The sequence below is a fragment of the Cydia amplana genome, chromosome 5 (genome assembly GCF_948474715.1).
Source record: "Cydia amplana chromosome 5, ilCydAmpl1.1, whole genome shotgun sequence".
NCBI lineage: Eukaryota > Metazoa > Arthropoda > Insecta > Lepidoptera > Tortricidae > Cydia > Cydia amplana.
The window spans coordinates 11869158-11889225 of record NC_086073.1 but is presented as its reverse complement, the minus strand read 5'-3'; the positions used below and the strand labels follow the sequence as shown (position 1 = coordinate 11889225).

Below are 20068 nucleotides of genomic sequence, written 5' to 3'. Positions count from 1 at the left end.
GTTTGTAAGAATATCTGATTTAGAGAAAGTAATTGCAATTGTTACTACTTGAAAGAGTTTCTTTTAAATATATCCGATTTTTAATGTAACACGTGTGTTTAATTTTATTTCACAAACTTCAAGCTGCGGTAGCGACCCCTAATTTTCGTACAATAAATATGAAAAAAATATACTTAGCGATTTTCATGTTAAATAATCATATGAAATGGTGCCCCGTAAAGAAATCGAAAAAAAATTTTTTTTGCCATATAAGGACCGCCCTAATAAATATAGATTTACTGGCAATTTTGTCAGTAGATTTGTCTGTTTGTTCATATACTTCGAAATAATGTTTACAGTTGTAGTGCATAATTATTTTCCATCGTATTTTCACGGAAACGTACGAACGTCTCTTGCTATTTCAGTCAGTACCGGTACAAAAAGTACCATATCTGCAATAGATCTGTACATACTATCAGCAAAGAAACGCATGTCCGACTACTTATTGACAATACGTAAATACCTAACGAAACGTACCAAGACTAATCGAGACAAATAATTTTTAATAGAAAAAAACCGACTTCTCTAACTACTAGCCTGGACCCACTTAACGGCGCTTATACTTTATTTGGTAATATGTATACATTTTATGGTAATCATAGTGGTATATTTAGTTTAGGTACCATAGTGATTTTCCGGGACAAGGTCCGGGTCCATGTCCGGATCCGAGTCCGGGTCCGAGTCCGAGTACGGGTCCGAGTCCGGAGTCCGGGGCCCAGTCCAAGTCAAAATCGAAATTCAAAATCACAAAACGTGTACTATGCGTCGTTGAAGAGTTCTGTTCTGATCATCATCAGCAGTTCCACTTCATCAAATGCCACAGTTTGTAATGTAAATGCTTGATTTTCTGATGAAAATATATAAAATTCTATACGTATGCCTTTAAGATTTTAGAAGTTCCCCTATTCCTCATGGATCCCATGTTCAGGACTTGAGATTGACATAAATGTGCCTAAAAACCTAACTTGCTTAACAAACATAACGAAAAGGACAAATTGCCAAATGCGAGCTATGCGTCGTTGAAGAGTTCCGTTATGATCATCATCAGCAGTTCCACTTCATCAAATGAGACAGTTTTTAATGAAAATGCTCGATTTTCTGATGAAAATACAAAAATCTCTATACGCATGCCTTTAAGATTGGAGGAGTTCCCTCGATTCCTCGTGGCCACATGATGGGAATCATCAGAACTCGAGCTTGACAAAAATGTTGCTTAAAAACTTAACTTGCTTAACAAACATAACGAAGAGGACAAATCGCCAAACGTGAACTATGCGTCGTTGAAGAGTTCTGTTCTGATCATCATCAGCAGTTCCACTGCATCAAATGCGACAGTTTTTAATGAAAATGCTCGATTTTCTGATGAAAATACAAAAATCTCTATATGCATGCCTTTAAGATTTGAGGAGTTCCCTCGATTCCTCATGGATCCCATCATCAGAACTCGAGCTTGATAAAAATGTGACTTAAAAACTTAACTTGCTTAACAAACATAACGAAGAGGACAAATCGTCAAACGTGTACTATGCGTCGTTGAAGAGTTCCGTTCTGATCATCATCAGCAGTTCCACTTCATCAAATGTCACTTTTTTGAATGTATATGCTTGATTTGTTGATAAAAATACAAAAATCACTATATGTATGCCTTTAAGATTTGGGGAGTTCCCTCGATTCCTCATGGATCCCATCATCAGAACTGGGTTTTGGCAAAAACGGGACCAATCTGTAAGCATATACATGCAATCAAAAAAAAATTCAAAATCGGTCCAGCAATGACGGAGATAAGGAGTAACAAACATAAAAAAAATAAAAAAAAAATAAAAATAAAAAAAAACATACAACCGAATTGATAACCTCCTCCTTTTAGATTTGGAAGTCGGTTAATAAAATACAGCCACCAACACTACTTGTCAGATGTTATTAAACTAGCATTATTTGCATAAGATTTTAGTAACTGGTCGTTAGCAGTGAGAATCATGACAACAGAATATAAATTGAACGTATACCAACCTTCTTATTACCAAGTATTTACTTATGCTATTTAGTAGGTACCGCATCTGGTTAGTGGTTTACAAACGGGGTCAAAACTAGCATGAATCTCATTCTCACCCAAAATCTAATACCATCTGAAATCCTTTGAAAAAAACATGACGACTTTCACCTCCTTATATACATAATGATTTCCGAATCAATATTAAGGTGATGACTGCTATTGGCCCCTCCATATTAATTGGCCACTCTTAGTGGCCGCCCTATATATCTGAATGCTAGGGTAGGGTTTTATTTAGATGATTGAGTAATAAACATTCCAACATATTTACAATTACCTACATACTTATATATCAGCAATGGTTAAGTGCTTACAACCACTTGAAATTTAGTATACATACCTACCGAAGGTTTAAGTAAGATATACTCGTAGTTTTTCTATTGGATTATCCTATAGTATATCAGAATTTACCAGTATCATACAAATTGTCAGCAGATAAGGTAAACATGTGACAGCCGGTATAATCCATAACATGTACAACTCGATCGTGACGATACATAACGACTCAAACTCATTTCCTTGTCACGTAGTTTTCGTCATTTTCCTACTTGACACCAAACAAACTGCCGAGTGGCAGCAACCATGATATATGTACCTACTAGTTTGACAAATATTTTACTGTGTATTTATACTAACAATGTAACACGAGTTAAGTGATGTATCCGATTGAATGTGCGTAACTTTGAATTATTTAAAATTAATGTGTGTTTTTAGCCTCTATTATTTTAGTTCAATTAAAACCTCCTGGAACTCATGAAACCACGAACATGGAACAACACCTGGAACATGAATTGGCATAAGAAAAAAAAGAACAAAAATACTATTTTTTTTTTACATACTTGCTTGCTTGCTTGTTTTTTTTTTAACGTTGCTGTCAATAAAATCACTTATTCCAATTCAAATAGATAGGGGAGCATCGGCTATATTGTACCGCCAGTTAGATCATACCCCGTCTAGATATCCCATTAAACGACCTAATTATTTATACGTGAGGCACCATACAATGCTCCAATGTCAGCACCAAAAATTACCCTCGATAATCTGACCAGAAATGGCATAGGGCCAAAAACAAATGAAAGAGAGATAAAATATGATTTACAGTACATATGGGGCTACTTTTCCGCACTAGTGCGTAAAATAGCACTTTTCGTGCGCATGTCAAATCTTTAAAGTGCCATATGTACTGTAAAACGTTGTTCGATACACGTGCGAATAGGTAATTCGCAACTCGTGTCGATTTAAAACACTCCCTACGGTCGTGTTTTAATTTATCGCCACTCGTTTCGAATTACCACTTTTTCGCACTTGTATCGAAAATAACTATTTCCGTCTTATTTTATCTAAGTTTTTATGTGGGTTTGTATAGCTCGTCAAGCAAATCTTGCCAGTAAGTAAAGGCGCGAATTCAAATTTTCTATGGGACGATAACCATTCGCGCCTACTATTTTCAAATTTGCCGCCTTTTTCTACTGACAAGATCTGCTTGACCAGCTATAATAACATAACATAACTTATGATCTATATAAGTTCCGATAGGATACTGATCCGTCAGGGTCAAAAGTGACATTTCTTCAACAAACGTCACTTTTGACACTAACAGATCAGTATCATTTCGGAAACGGGTCTCTTGTTTTCCAAATAATTTGAAGCCATACTCTATTGTTTGCCCGAATTTTCCCTAGTCTTAATTCATTTGGTTCAGAAACTCGTCATTTTTCAGGATTGACATAAAACAAACCTAACCTAAACGGTTTCAGTTTTATGACTAATGATAATATGACAAACAATACATTATGACTTAAAATTTTATGGGAAACAACGGGACCCCTTTCGGAAACAGATAGGATAACTTAAAATTCGAATACGCCTGTTAGTCGTTTAAATCGTACGAGTACTATTGGGTTTCTGGTATAGGTACGATTTAAACGACAGTATTTTATCGGTGATTTCGGTGTCTGGTGATAAATATTTGATATTTAAACCTACAGTTAGCAATACCTATCATACCGAAGACAGTCCCTTCGAGGAAACACATTTTGACTAAGTTATTTTAAAACCATAATAGTCATCTTCATACATAATGTGACCAAGATACTGAATTTTTATATGTATGTATATTCAAACACATAATGCCTAAAAAGTAATTAAAAACTGGTAGGATATAGGTCATCATCTTCCTCGCGTTGTCCCGGCATTTTGCCACGGCTCATGGGAGTCTGGGGTCCGCTTGGCAACTAATCCCAGGAATGATATTTCGTACATAAGTTCCGAAAAACTCATTGGTACGAGCAGGGCCGGATTAAGCATGTCGGGGCCCCTAGGCAGTGCAATGCTCGGGGCCCCCTTACAGTTAATTCTGCATACATAAGTTCAGTTGTTCAGTACAGGGAAGTAAGTTTGCGGTTTTAATTTCAACCTTCAGGTGTCGGTTGAGCCGATCCGAACATGCCGAACGATGTCTTTTTCGCTCTTGCGTGGACATAAAGGTTTTTTATATTAGTTTTTGCCGATTCCTCCTTGCGTCCAGTGTAGGGAGAGCTCTTTTTTTCTCAATAAGTAGGTAGTTAAATATTTTGCGAGGCTGAACAGCGACTGTCCGACCATACGAGCCACATTATTAAAATTAACCTAATAATAAATATTTTACATGTGTTTAAATGATTATTAATTAACCAGTCAAACAGTAAGTACAGGCTAAATCGGAAAAAGCATTAAAAACGCGAGCGCAGCGAGCGAGACATTTTTTGTGAAAAAATTGTGAAAGCGTGTTAAAAAAGCCTAAAAATCCGAAATTACCCAGTTAGGCGAGCTTTCATGCGAGGTCAAAGCCGTGCTTCAGGATAAGCTCAGCTAGATCACAGACGCCAACCAATGTCCATTGTATTAAAAAGCGAGGCCGCAGGCCGAGCTTGGCGCAGCGAGGCCAAAGGCTAAGCTGAAGAAGAGATTTGGTAGACGAACCAAAAATTGAGGTAAAAAGTGAGGCTGAAGGTCGAGCTCAGCAATCTTCACGTACTTGACAAGCCCGAAGCGTACTTATAACTTGTGAGCTTTCATGCGAGGCAAAAGGCTAAGCTTCTGAAATCAATGTTTAAATTTGTTAAAAAGCGACGCCGAAGGTCGAGCTGTAAGAAAGCAGCGCTCTGATACGAACCAATCGTCAAATGTTACTCAATAATAATATATGTGTCATACAAGAGTTACTCGGAGGGCCGAAGTTTCATTAATGAGGATTTAGGCCCTCGGGAGCCTGAAATTAGAGCTCGATTTACAGACTTTAAAAGCTATAAAATAACATAATTTACATAATCATTTGATGATTGTGTGTCTGAGAAACTGATATTGGAGATTAGGTATAAGTAGGTACCATAAAAAAATATTTATGAATTTTGGCCATATGAAACACATTTTTTTTTGGCGCGCGCGGGGCTGCCGGGCCCCCCTAGCCGAGGCGGGGCCCCCTAGCCGAGGCGGGGCCCATAGGCAGTTGCCTACTCTGCCTTAGGGTTAATCCGGCCCTGGGTACGAGCCGGGGTTTTTGAACTGGTAGGATATAGGTAACCGACTATAACATACGTAAGGATATTAACTAAGTCAGTTGTATTGGTAAATCAACTAGAACAGATGTACTGCATGAAATCGTTGCTAACTATGTGGTTTTAAATACCCATAAGAACTTGAGCGCACGTTATTATTTTATCGTAGACGGCGTCGCCTCATTTCCAAGTTACGGAATTTCATATCCCTGAAATGTCTCTTCATTATATGTGACTTTCCATTAGAGAAGGGTCCTTATGCTTCTCGTGCAATAAGGAGCATTTTTTTAGATCTTCTGTTGGAATTTCAGATGAAAAGATCCTTGTTGCACTTGAAGCATAAGGACCCCTTTGTAATGGAAAGCCACATATGTTCCTCGGATTCATGTCACATTGGTGTCGTTCTAAACACTCGTGATGTCAATAATATTATACATATGTATATCTATAGGTATATATACCTACTCATTGTCCACTTTTGAACAACAGTAGGTAATTTGACTATCAGGTAATCTTTCCAATTTGACCTAGCGCAATAGAGACTCAACAAGTTCCATTTATACATTGCAAACAATTTAGGGCCAAGGACTTCTTGAAATAAGTGTGTATTCTATGGAATTTTTTCTCTTATTTACCATAACCTTTTTACTGTTCATGACTTTTGTCAGTATTATGAATTTCACGTGAGCACGTGACTCGGTAAATAAAATAAGACGGAAAAGTTGCAAAGAAACAAATTTCCTCCAACAAACGCTCTGACTGAGCATCGGATTTGTTTTAAACATAAATTGGCGGATTCAGTCCCGTGGCGGTGGTTCATTAACGCTATCGGTATAATTAACGAAACAAAGAGAATCCCTTATTTGCTACATGCTTGACGTCATTTCCACGATCGGTAGCCGTTCCATATTTGAGTAGAAGAGTGTTAAAACACGTGTTTTATGAAAAAAAAAATTGGAGGTCGACGAATGAATAGTTACGTGAATTATTGTTAAATGCCCTTAGTCGGTTGGTCACGTATATGACAGACAAGTCAGATTCCGCAGCCGTCAACCGCCGCAATATCGCCAGTCGCCGCCGTCCGCAGCCGCGTGGCGCTCTCATCTTGCCCTTATCCCCTATCAAGAGAAACGGTGGCCACTTGATCCGCGTGACTAGACCATCCTCGATACCCACCACTGTCGGTGATCGCGCTATCACAATCAGCGATAGTTGAGATACTGCCTTTATTGTGTTGTGACGGTTTTATTGTATTTCGCATTAAAAATGTCATTTACGACTTCAACTGCTGTTATATAGTCGAAAACGCAAATAATATCCACACTGTGGCTTGCGCGGCACGTAGGTTTATATGGATGTGATCGATAAAACAAAACATTGGAACGTCCACTAACGGTAAGTGAGCTATCTACTACAACAACTATGCTTTTATCTGTTTAATAGGTATTTTGCTTTTTAGTCCATGCATCGTGGAATAAAGGCGTTTAGACCAAAATAGTTAACGAAGTCAAATTTCGGTTGTTTTGGATATCATATGCATTCTTTACAAGGCAGTAATAGCTACTCGTAAATGTAATCTGAAGGTTTATTATTATACATTTATTTTTAATTAATTCATTACTGAGGTTACTAGTCGCTATTATTTATTTTTTGTATACGAACTGTCGGGTCTGTAAGAATATGTACTGCAAAAATAATAACACCTTTTCTTTAATTTTTTATTCATAATAGTATTTACCTTTTTAACCTTTTAATATCATTTTCTTTAATTCATTTTAGCAATTTAATACCTGTATATGTAAAATGTTTGTACTCTGTTTTCAACCGTAGCCGAATGGACCTTTGCTTTCTTTAATTCATTTTAGCAATTTAATACCTGTTTATGTAAAATGTTTGTACTCTGTTTTCAATCGTAGCCGAATGGGCATTTGCTTTCTTTAATTCATTTTAGCAATTTAATACCTGTTTATGTAAAATGTTTGTAGGTACTCTATTTTCAATCGTAGCCGAATGGGTCTTTGCTTTCTTTAATTCATTTTAGCAATTTAATACCTGTTTATGTAAAATTTTTGTACTCTGCTCTGTTTTCAATCGTAGCCGAATGGGCCTTTGCTTATGTTTTATAAATAATTGTGACTTTCATTATTATGTCGTTGTAGCTTATTGTGAGCATAATATGCATCTGACAAACCGACACACACGCTGATAGACAGATGGACATAGCAAAACTACGAGGGTTCCTAGTTGACTACGTACGGAACCTTAAATACTATTTATTATATCGAGTACAGTTAAAAAAAAATGATGTATATTAACCACAAGTACCACAACCATGCCCCTTCGCTTGATTCTATTATTATTTTAAAATTATTATTAAAGTTATGAAAATTATAAAATTTGTATGGAATTTGTTTTTCGCTTTAACAATTATAATAATTATTAAGTTCGAAGAGAAATAAAGAGAGTAATAATCAAAAAATCTAAAAAGTCAAGCGAAGGTAAGGTAAGGTATATTCAACTGTGTAAAATGTTTTCCTGAATGTCAATATCAAGGAGAATATTGGGGACTACGTACGTGTAACGTGTGTCTGGAGACCTGGCCACTGTCCTCTTAAGGGGCCCACTGATTAACAGTCCGCCGGACGGTATCGGCCTGTCAGTTGTTCGGAACTGTCAAATTTTTGTTCTAACTGACATGCCGATATCGACCGGCGGACTGTTAATCAGTGGGCCCCTTTAACGAGCGATTTACCTACCTGCAATAAATCTTATAGGGGCCCGATTCCGATTTTTAAATAGATATCTATTAGACATCACCAAGATATGTCAGTGTCAAAAGTGACGTGTTTGTTTGAAGAAACGTCACTATTGACACTTGTTTGACACTGACATATCCAACCCATATCGTTTCAATATCTAGTATTTGACGTATCTTAAAGTTCGAATATGGCTGTAGGACAGCACGTCACACTTACGCTTAGGTAAATGACTATTGACACACACTGCTCTATGGAAAGTGGCATAGCGTTATGTTTCTCTGGGTGACCAAATTATTTCTTTTTTTTATTCATAACTACAGAATTTAATGGCGACTTTATTAGATTTTACTCTCAGTCCCTATTGGTATTTTAGAACAGGAAAAATCGAATAAAAGTATTAACCTTCATTTTATTCATTAACATTGATTAAATACTTCTATCGATTAAGCTAACGTTTATAATTACTTCATTATTATGATGAAGAAACTTCTAAGTAAGGTTTCTGATTTTGATTCGGGCTACCTGATCCTTTACTGCTACGCCAAAAATTATCTTAACGTTGGTTATTATTTACAAAATTTGGAAAAAATTGCCATGGTAATCATTGTGTTTATGTTTTGTTGAGATTGTTCAATATAGAGGATTTTTATTGTACTTAGGTATTGTATTGTATTGTTACTTAATTAAAAAAATTGGAATGGTCTCCAAAATAGCCAAAAACATTTTGATTGATCGATGATTTAAAAGTTCTTGCCACAATGAATGCAGCAGGACAGAAAAAATATTATCCTTTCATAAATTGTATTTAATTTACAATATTTTTTAGCTAAATGTTTATATGTCAAATTCTAATAGAATTAATAATATTTGTTGATTCTCACTTGACAACTCTACACTGTTTGCCTCTACACTACTATGTCCTACATTTCTCGTATCGGTTAAGCCGACAACAGGGTAGGTAGGTACCAAAGTTATATAAGTGAACGTATACCTCACTTACACTTGTGTCGCGGTGAGATTTCCATCTTCAAAAAGTTTATTGATCCGATTTTTATATTTTTTTTTTGTTAAGACGTAAGGCCTATTTTTTACACTACTGCCGTACTGCCCCAAAAAGGAGTGTATTGTTTTTACTTTATTTCGTTCTATATTTTCGAAAATGGACTCTGTTCAGTCTGACCCCGATTTTCAATATTACCATAAATTCTAAAGATATTGAATTACCTACCCAAATTTCTATTTAAAAATTTACTATTTTACCCGTACCTACATATAGGTTTTGATTTTATTGTGAATATCAAAGTAGTTATTCACTTCGCGAGTTTTTATGATATTCAAACTACCTATTTACAACGAAGTGACCATGACGAAATGAGTGAAAATCTAATCTACGTTGTAATTACAAACAGCAACTTATTTTCTTTTTTCTATACTATAAGACACTTTATTCGGATAAGAAACACAGATAAGAGCTGATTCTTGAGATCTTTTGTCTCGTAAGCATTGTTCTTACCGATATGGACTGGACACGAGATATAACTACCTATCTATCATGTGACAGTATCCTCTTAAGTTTGATCAAGGGCACTTCCCTCTTCAAGGGTTTTGATGACCTCCGCATTTATCACTAGAATCTCACAAGATATATTTGAGAAACAAATACCTACTTAAGTAGATGAATAGAAAAGTACCCACTTGGGTCTTTGAGTATATAGCCTAAGGAGATGTGATACACGGGCGACCCCCTCCGGCAAAGTACATTGGTCAACTGTTCAAACACGTTATATAAAACTACTTGAAGTCGCTTCACCGCCATTTTGCATCGTTCCGTGTATCGAGACGTTTCTCTTAAAAAATGGTGACTTGTTCAGTATTATCGTGTAAAAGGTGATCTGATAGCTCAAATTCGCAGCAAGATTGCGTTTCCTATCATAAATAAGTATTTATACTAACTATTAAATGTATATTGAAGTACAATCTCCATTTAAAGAAAAAACCGTTGCGATACATAAACGACAGAAAAATGTAAACATGAATACAGTGGTACAGGGACGAATCGGTCTTAAGGGATGTGACAAAGTCAAAAAAGCGACTAAACATTTGAATGATTGAATGAATCATTCATTCATTCAATCACTGCAGTTTATTTAATATAGCTGATCAAGCAAATAATGTCAGTAAAAAAAAGGCGCGAAATTCAAATCTATATATATAAACGTGAAAGACCTGACTGACTGACTTAAATCAACGCCCAGCCCAAACCGCTGGGACTAGAAAGTCCAAATTTGGCAAGTAGGTTCCTTATAAGGTCTAGGGGTCCACTAAGAAAGGATTTTTCAAAATTCATCCCCTAAAGGGGTGAAATGGGGGTCCAAAATTTAAAATAACTCTCCTGCGCGTGCGAAGCCGCGGGAAAAAGCTAGTTTTCTATAAACCCGGAAAACCCGCGGGCGACAGTTCATTCCACAGTTTAGCTGTGCGTGCGGGCTAAGACACAAAGACACATAAATACAGACAACCATACATACAAACAATCATTTTATTGGCTACCTAATATCTTCAATGTACAGAATTTTCACTTTTACAATTTTATAATAAATAGTATAAGACAATTCAGTTCATTCATCAAACTGATTTGACTCATTCTTCAGATGTGACCCATCACTATTATGTTCGTATGTATGCTGCATAGTTATGTGAAAACTCTGTCTGTGTGCGTGTAATTTTTGATGTGTTGAATTTTATTGTAGTGTGCGTTTGTCGCAACAGCAAAATCTGTGTCTGTTGAGTTACTTATCTTTTGGTGGTGTGCTGTAGGTGTTTACCTTGCCCCCCGCTAAAAGTGGTGAAAAAATTTGTTCGAAGAGTTTACGTTATCACATCTCCTTAGGCTATATACTCAAAGACTTGGGTCAATCAATTTATCAACAAGTACAAACACTAAAATAACGCAAGTGACATTAGTTAGAGAAACATCAGTTTTATTACAACGGTTTGTGCATTTTTAAATTAAATGAATTATTCCGCTACTATATATTTTATCACCAATACAAATGGGTGCGGATATTTTTGCAGTGAAAACTTCTTTGGCGGCGCTGTGCACTTTTTGAGGCGGGGAAAAAATGTTAAACTCGAGACAACGTAAGACGATCACGTGACCGTAAGATTTAGATGGCCACTCATTTAGATGGCATTTAAATCAATAAAGAAAAACTCAATGACATTACATGAAAAACTGTTACATGTACCTAATGTCATTGAGTTTTTCTTTATTGATTTAAATGCCATCTAGTGAGTTTCGCTCTAGCTGGTATTAATATAACTCGAGTACTAACTCAAGCACATCATGCTATGCTGCATTTCAAGTAATTAACGTTAACACTAGATGGCGTGAACCTCAATTACAGTAGAATCCGTTTATTATGACTCCGCTTATACTGACCAACCGCTTACTATGACGTAATTACTGTGCGAAGTTTGATTTTCATATAAAACTCTGTGACAAATTCGGATAAGATAACTTCGCTTATAGTGACAAACCACTTACTATGACCTAAAAACCCTATTTCCATGAAATTATGTCCGGTTATACTGACACCTTCGCTGGTTTTGGTGGCCGTCACCACATCTTTCCCTGCTGCGAGGACGTTTGGTGCGTTCGTGGCGTGTAAGGTATTTTAGTTTTGATTCTCAGTGACAAGTTGATATTTGTTACAAGTTTCATAAAACTCATCTCTCACAAAGGAATTTGAATTAATTTGGAAAACTTAACAAAAATAAGAAGTTGTACAACTATGCTTTACATGACATCCGGTTAGTATGACGTGTTTGTCAGTTCCCTTCGATATCATTATAAGCGGATTCTACTGTATACATAGTGCATTTTGCACTAGTCATTGAGTTTTCACTTCTGCCGGCACTCCCTGAGTGCAACCCGTTGTTTTTTTTTTTTGTTATTCTGTCTATTAGCATAGTTTGTTACTAGAGATGTTATATACTGGTACTAAGTTCCACGAATATATATGCTAAGTATGTGACCCATTTTTTAAAGGGCTCTTTACTGCCATAACCATGTCTACATATTGGGTTATTTTAAGGCCCTGTTGTAGGTTCGCATTCTTCTCTCCCTCTAACCGAGCATAAGCGTGAGCGAGATGGATGGATGTGCGTGCTCTGGACCGCGGATATCATGTTTTTGATTTTAATTTGTTTTAAATTTTAACAAGAAATTGTAATTGCTGAGTTACCTCAAAAATAAAATTGTGCATTTTAAAAGCAAACTTCATAATAGGTATACGCGTTTGTGCCTAAATTATTGCAAATTTTTAAAGTGCGTTTTAGACCTATGTTCGTGTTTTTTTTCTATCAAGCAAAGTCAAAAAATCAGGATTCAAGTGGATGAAAATCTTCTGCCAACGCAGAGTTCACTACTATTAATGTGTTGAATACAAAACCCCCTATATCGCTTATACTTTTCTATGTTCTTAAAAAAGTTCAACCGATAACAAATACGATATCGAAATCTAAACAACTTAATTGACAATGCTTATCAATGATTTACTTATACAATAAAAAATACTAATTCGAATATTAAATTTTATGATTATTGATATTATACTGTAAAATATTATCCGTAAGTATTAACATTTCTAATCACCTTGAAAACGTCACTGCGACTGTGACATCAGCACGGTACAGGAATATTAATTAGAGAGGAAAAATTATAACGCCTCACGCATCATAAGTAGATAAACAGGACTTGCGTACTGAAGGACAATTCTACTTGTTTTAACGATAGTCCATAACATGATGCATTTTTGTTACATGCCACGATATCACGGACGACCAATAACCCTCTGCAAAATGTGTTTTTGTCAAATTTCCTGCTTATGCTGCGTTATGAAAAAATCGCGCTTACTGCGATGTAATATTTTTTACATCACCCTAGGCGTAATATATAGGGATTTTCTCCTCGCGTAGCTCAATTCCTGGCCAAGGCAAGACGTAAAACTTTAGACAAACCACAGGCGGTAATTCGTAAAGCCCCAGATCGCATATTATAAACACCTGCGATCTGGAGCATTCACGAATTCACCTCCATAGGTAGGTAATGTACTATTACTGTACATATAGTGCTACTTTACCGCCCTTGTGCGGTAATTACCACAATACGTGCGTATGTCGAAAATTTAAAGGGCCATATGTACTGTAAAACGTTATATGTACAATTGCGAAAATGTAATTCGCACTTGTATCGTAATGTACTATTACGGTTTCCATTTTTCATTTTGCTAATACTTATGGTTATGCTATTAGATTAGATATTCTTTTTTGCCACATTTCACGCCTCATTTTATGTTATAGGCTTTTTAAAATTACCTTTAAAGAAATAAAATGACTTAATTGACAATCAGCAATCACCCGGCTATATAAGCTAATAAAAATAATCTATTATCGTTTTATTAGGAGTAGGTTATTTTACCTACTCCTAATTGATTTGATCCTAATATATTTTAACAGTCATTACCGTACATAGAATTTGGAATTAATCCGCCCTACCAGACAGTTTACGCGTGCACATTACATCGTATCTATAATAATCATTACGTTCCATTGCGTCACAATCCTCAATTTTTGCGTTTATTTCTTTGACGTCACAGTTCTATAAAACAAATAGGCATTACTCGTATTAGCGGAATCGTAGGCATTAGTGGCATTGCTCACTTATTGCTATCATGTGATTCTATGTCATGTTATTTAATTTGAATTAATTGTTCGACCTCTGTTGCTCAATTATCTAGGCATAAAAACATTAATTCCGGCTTACCGCTTAATACTTATGGATTATGCATATACTTTTTTTTGCGTTTTCTGTGCACTACACGTTATGGGCGAAAAAACAATACTACGAATCAGTACCTATGTACCTAAAGTCTTTTTTTTTACCAGATAAAAATTGCGAGTTTCCTTTAAAACTTGAATGTCTGTCAGTAGGTATGTCTAAAGCAAGTCACAGTGTTAGCGTCGTAGCCAAAAAGGCGTTTTCACTAAGTTATTACATTTATTACAGACGCAAAAGTTAATACAAGAACTGTCATTATCTCTAAAACAAGACCGATTTCAGAAAACTTTGTACTTATGACATTTTAGTCTCTAAATGCGGTCAAAAATACATGTTTAAAATTTGTCAAGTTTTACCAGCCCACTGTATTTAAAATGTGCTAGAAAACTTATTAGTTATTTTATATTATTTACGTCAGATGCTGGTAAATTGTCAGAAACTGTTGCGAGTGCTATAACTTGGGTGAGTTCGGCAATGTGTTAATCACATGTTTGCGGTATTGATTGGAAGTACTCATACGATAATTTACAGTTCTGAGATGTTGTATTCTAATTGACATTGTCATACATAGTCGCCGGGCTACGCGTGACGTTGAGTAGGAGCCACTTACGCAGGGACGTAGAGCCGGCCAGTGCAGCGCACTATCCTTTTAATATCATAGTTATTATCAATATAACAACAGTAGCACACGCACGATAAAGAAAGCCACTTAGAGTGGCCACAGTTCTACTAGTGACAGTGACTAAGGAAGAAAACGACGTGCTTGCATAATGGTCAGTTTTGTTTTGTTTACTTTGGCGGTTGTATACATTTTCTGTAAGTGTTTTCTATGTTCGGCACATTTATGTAACATGCGTAGGTACTTCAGTTACATTTAAAATGCTATCCATATAACATTGAGTGTGATGTAGTTTAATCGTAAAGCTTATTATGTATAGTTAAACTGACATTATCATTATCCTAGCGTTTGACACGTATATGTAATCGTATTTGCGTACATAGTAGGTATATAGCTTACTCTTTTTTTTAATCTGGTAAACAATGCAGATCTATTTTACTTGAAAAAGGCATTAGATTTGTTTTTTCACAGAATATTTTTTCGCATTTATTTTATTTTATTGTCTGTAACTTACCTAAATAAAACGCGTTATTTTACATATACATATAAGGACAAAGTTTGTATCTTTCTGCAGACATTGTTATTCGACATTCGACGTATTTTTTACTAATTACTGTGACATAGTTGTCCTGCTTATTCTTCTACCAGCTTTTCAGTTAACTAATCTGGCAAAGACTAATATAAAAACTATAGATTTTAATAAAATTATTAGAACCACACAATAAAGAATATTTAAGTCTAAAATGGCAGCTATTATTTAAATAAGGTTATTGTTACAGCTTTTCGAATTCTTTATTACCGTAATTGCGGTTACAAGTCAAACCGAATAACTAAAAAATACTGCTGTATTTTGATGTAAGAAACCATCGGAAGCATAAACTTGTATAAACAAAATGTTTAATAAACTCGGTCACTTTAATGAAGTAGTAACAGTTAGTCATGCTCACATTGGTAACCCTCGAAAAATAATCAAAGCTTCGAAGCGCTCCAATTGTGAAAGTTATGAAACTTATGATATATGAAGAACCAACAAGAATCCTCAAGACACGTGATACTGTGCTACTCGTACACAGATTAATACATTTCTTACCCATTGATTTGCCTGTAGTGAGGCGTTCATGTTAACTCTATACCGATACGATATTTAAGTATAGTAAATTAATCGATAGATTCGCGTAGATCCCATTGCAAAAAGTAACCTCGAACCGACGTAATAAAATCAACTTCTCCTGCCAATTTCAAGACTCGCTATGTATAAAAATGGTCCATACTGTCGATGCGTCACCATAGTAAACAAACTACCCGAACAGTTAAAACAAGAGCCCGACGATAAATTATTTAAACGGAAACTAAAAGAGCTACTTATCGAAAAGTCGTACTACACAATAAACGAGTTTCTAAATGATGATACTTTGCTAGAATTTAATTCGTAAGGCAACATAACCTATCAACAATATGATCCCTTTCATCTTTTGTGACCTTATAATGTAAATAATTTTAGTACAAAATGACATTAAATCCTTGATCCAGTTGCGTATTGACACAAAGCATTAACCATTAGTAGGTACTTATTAACTTTGACATTTAAAAATAAACCTAGATATGTGTTTGTATAATATTAATAACCTTGGTAACCGAAAATGACATTTAATACAGAATTTAATTTCTCGAACATTATTTTAAGTGTTAAGTTAAATTAGATATGCATGCATTGTAATTGGTATACTCACTAGAATAAAATACATATATATATAAGTAGGAAATTGGGTACCTCATAAGTACTAACATTATGCGCCCTACCCGGGTGTCATGTACTGACTACATTCTACTAACATCTTCTGTAATGCACATGACTTTTAATGTTAAATAAATGAAATGAAATAAAAATAGATAAATTCGCTTAGTCAAAACCAACTGCTTCAAAAGTGTACGTACTAGAGCTCCCGATACACGTGTTACACGCTGACACGGGTACCCGTGTTCTTAAGCCCGGCGGTATTAAGAACCCGAACTACACGAACCCGCCCGGATTCGGAAACGTTTACCCGTGTACCCGTGTATTTCGTGTACCCGTGTACACGGGTACCCGTGTACACGGATCTTATTTACCCGCGGGTTCGACCCTTCACTCTCGTGTTGGGGAGATTCGTGCTTGAAGACATACGATTGAATTGGAAAATTCGATTACTTTGCAGTTTTACCGGATTGATTGGTAATGTCTAATAGGTAGGTAAGTACACTTTGTTTCAATAATTCATATTTTTAGCTTTACTCTAAATAATATTAAAATTAACAATAGGTATCTTAGTATCCGTTGATTTGATTGATAGCTCGTTTTCTTCATTGTAGTTTTTTGATAATGAAAGTAAACCTAAATGATAATCTAATACAAAAGTAGCTAGTTATGCTTACTGAAACTACCACGAACGGATATGCCATTATTTTCCTTTGTAGCGCGAGGGTGGGCAATTCTGATGCTTGAACAAACCAGTATAATAATACTATCAAGACCCGAGACATAAGTATAATAATACTAATAATATAGCCATTGATTTCCATGCAAATTTACATTTAGTCGTTTTTAGGGTTCCGTACCCAAAGGGTAAAAACGGGACCCTATTACTAAGACTCCGCTGTCCGTCCGTCCGTCCGTCTGTCCGTCCGTCCGTCCGTCCGTCTGTCCGTCCGTCCGTCCGTCCGTCCGTCCGTCCCTCCGTCCGTCTGTATCTCACGAACCGTGATAGCTAGACAGTTGAAATTTTCACAGATGATGTATTTCTGTTGCCGCTATAACAACAAATACTAAAAACAGAATAAAATAAAGATTTAAGTGGGGCTCCCATACAACAAACGTGATTTTTGACCGAAGTTAAGCAACGTCGGGCGGGGTCATTACTTGGATGGGTGACCGTTTTTTTGCTTGTTTTGCTCTATTTTTTGTTGATGGTGCGGAACCCTCCGTGCGCGAGTCCGACTCGCACTTGGCCGGTTTTTCCTTTACATGGCCCCGCTTTGGGTAAAGGCCTCCTCCATTTGTTTCCTTTTTATTCTGTCTTGTGCTTTAAGCTTCCAGTCTCTACCAGCAATTCTTTGGATTTCGTCAATCCAGCGGTCTTTGGGTCTCCCTTTGCCTCTTTTTTTCCCGATAGGGCCCGCCCATTCAGTTACCCGTTTTGTCCCTCTTCTGTCTGTGATGCGAGCTACGTGTCTCGCCCATGTCCATTTCAGCTGTAGAGCGTGTTGTCCTGCGTCTATTAATTTAGTTTTCTCGCGAATGTTTTCGCTATTACATCTATCACTGAGCTTAATGCCTAGGTTACTTCGTTCAATAGCTCGCTGATATGAACGTATTTTTGTTTTTATTATGTCCTTTGTGAAGAACCATGTTTGTGCACCGTAAGATAGACAAGGCAATAAGCACGCATCTCTGACCTTTTTACAAACATAAGTAGGTACTAGGTAACCTAAAAGCCCTCTTACATCGATTAGCGTGATCGATCATTTCGCCGCCGCTCCAGTGTATTTACAATCGTGCTGATAATATTTATCACTGTGTTGTTTTATCTAAATGTTGAATAGCGTGAAGAAAATGTACAAGAATTCATACATACAGTTCATCACAAAAAGGGATTAAGTATTTAAAATGGCCATATGGTATGCAATAAACAAAGTGCAGGTGTTTCATTCAATATACCGTGTTGTTTTTACAATATGAATTGGTGCTTTTGGTGTTATCTCTTTGTAACAAGCTTAACATGTCTGCAAAAAATACAAAAACTAATCATTCAGGTAGAATTATCTCATTGTTTTGTTGCAACGCGGCACTAAAGAGCATTTTGCTAATGACAAAGACAGCAAGAAATGAATAATATCTGTGCCTAAGATTTATAAAGTATCTCATCACGTGCGGTATGGTCTTTATTTTATCTATGCATGTTATTCTACGTCTACGACGATAAAGAACTAAACCTTAAGTACATGTTTTTTGTGTAGCTACCTAATTATTACTTGAATAACGAGTTATTTTGTATAGGGGCTGTTCATAAATTACGTCATCGATTTTTGACGTTTTTTGACCCCCCTCCCCCTAAAATCATGCTTCGAATGACCCCGTTTCCTTCTACATCATCCGATGTCCAGACCCCCCCCCCCCCCAATTTGAAATGACGTAATTTATGAATATCCCCATATCTTAAATGATGACAAAGGCAATACAAAATTAATTAAATTAGTATAATACATATCAATAACATTGAAAATCCGATAAAACTGATCGGATTCGATTCCAGTCGGAGCTCCTGATACTGAATCTTTGTTTTATTTAAAGCTCTATACATTACTTCAATCTCCGCTACACGCCAAGACGGGTTAGGCCCGCGTGTATTTATGTTCCGTTCACCGTGTACACGGGTACACGGATACACGGATCTTAATTACACGGGTACCCGACTACACGTGTAGAACGGGTCAGAAAACCGTGTACGTGTAGTTCGGAAACGGGTACCGAACACGTGTACACGAAACACGGACACGACCGCGAGCCCTAGTACGTACGAGTAACATATTTAACAAGTAACATATACTTACTGTTACAGTTTTTGGTCCACAGGTTACTGTTTAGCGTGGACCGGGTGTGTCTAGATACCGTACCTGGTACACCGTATAATCTAACTAACAGCCGTTATATTTACACTCTGAAGCTACGGCCCCTATATAGATACCTCCCTAAAGCTGAACAAGAATATTCTTTTCACCTCAGCAGCTCGAACAAGGGTACTTTGCTACTTAAAAACAGTGAGTTTTTAAGTAGCAAAGTACCCTTGTTCGAGCTGCTGAGGTGAAAACTTAATTGTTGGTATATCTTAGAAAACATGAGTGAATAGAGGTAAGTGATGAAGAAGGAATACATTTTTCGGGTTCTCTAATATGTTCTCACTGCTGAGGTGAAAAGTTTTGTGAACTACACGAGATCAAAGTTATTTACATCTCGTGCGCTTTTGAGTCCCTTACTACGCTCAAGATTCTAAATACGTATAGTATAGAATCTTTCGCTTGCACGGGACTCAAAATAAGCACTCGAAGAAATATTAAACTTTGATCTCTTGTTGTACAAATAACTATTTTCTCAAAAATGGACGGCAAAGTCGACGTTGCCGGTTAAAAAATAGGTCGCGAAGTGCGTAGTTTATGGTCATTCAAAAAATTAAAAAGTTAAAAACATTC

General features: G+C 36.3%; 1 protein-coding gene across 2 annotated transcripts in view; it reads left to right on the top strand.

The window, feature by feature from the left end:
- Positions 1-20068, top strand: part of LOC134648070 (sodium/hydrogen exchanger 9B2-like) — an 82586-nt gene that overhangs the window by 4306 nt on the left and 58212 nt on the right. The window contains exon 1 of one of the 2 annotated variants that reach the window (XM_063502515.1): positions 14802-14999. The exons of the other annotated variant lie outside the window; for it this stretch is intronic. Within the exon in view, the coding sequence (XP_063358585.1) occupies positions 14997-14999 (3 nt within the window). The 5' untranslated portion in view covers positions 14802-14996. Of the gene's footprint in view, positions 1-14801; positions 15000-20068 lie in introns of those variants that run through there. 2 annotated transcript variants of the gene reach the window in all.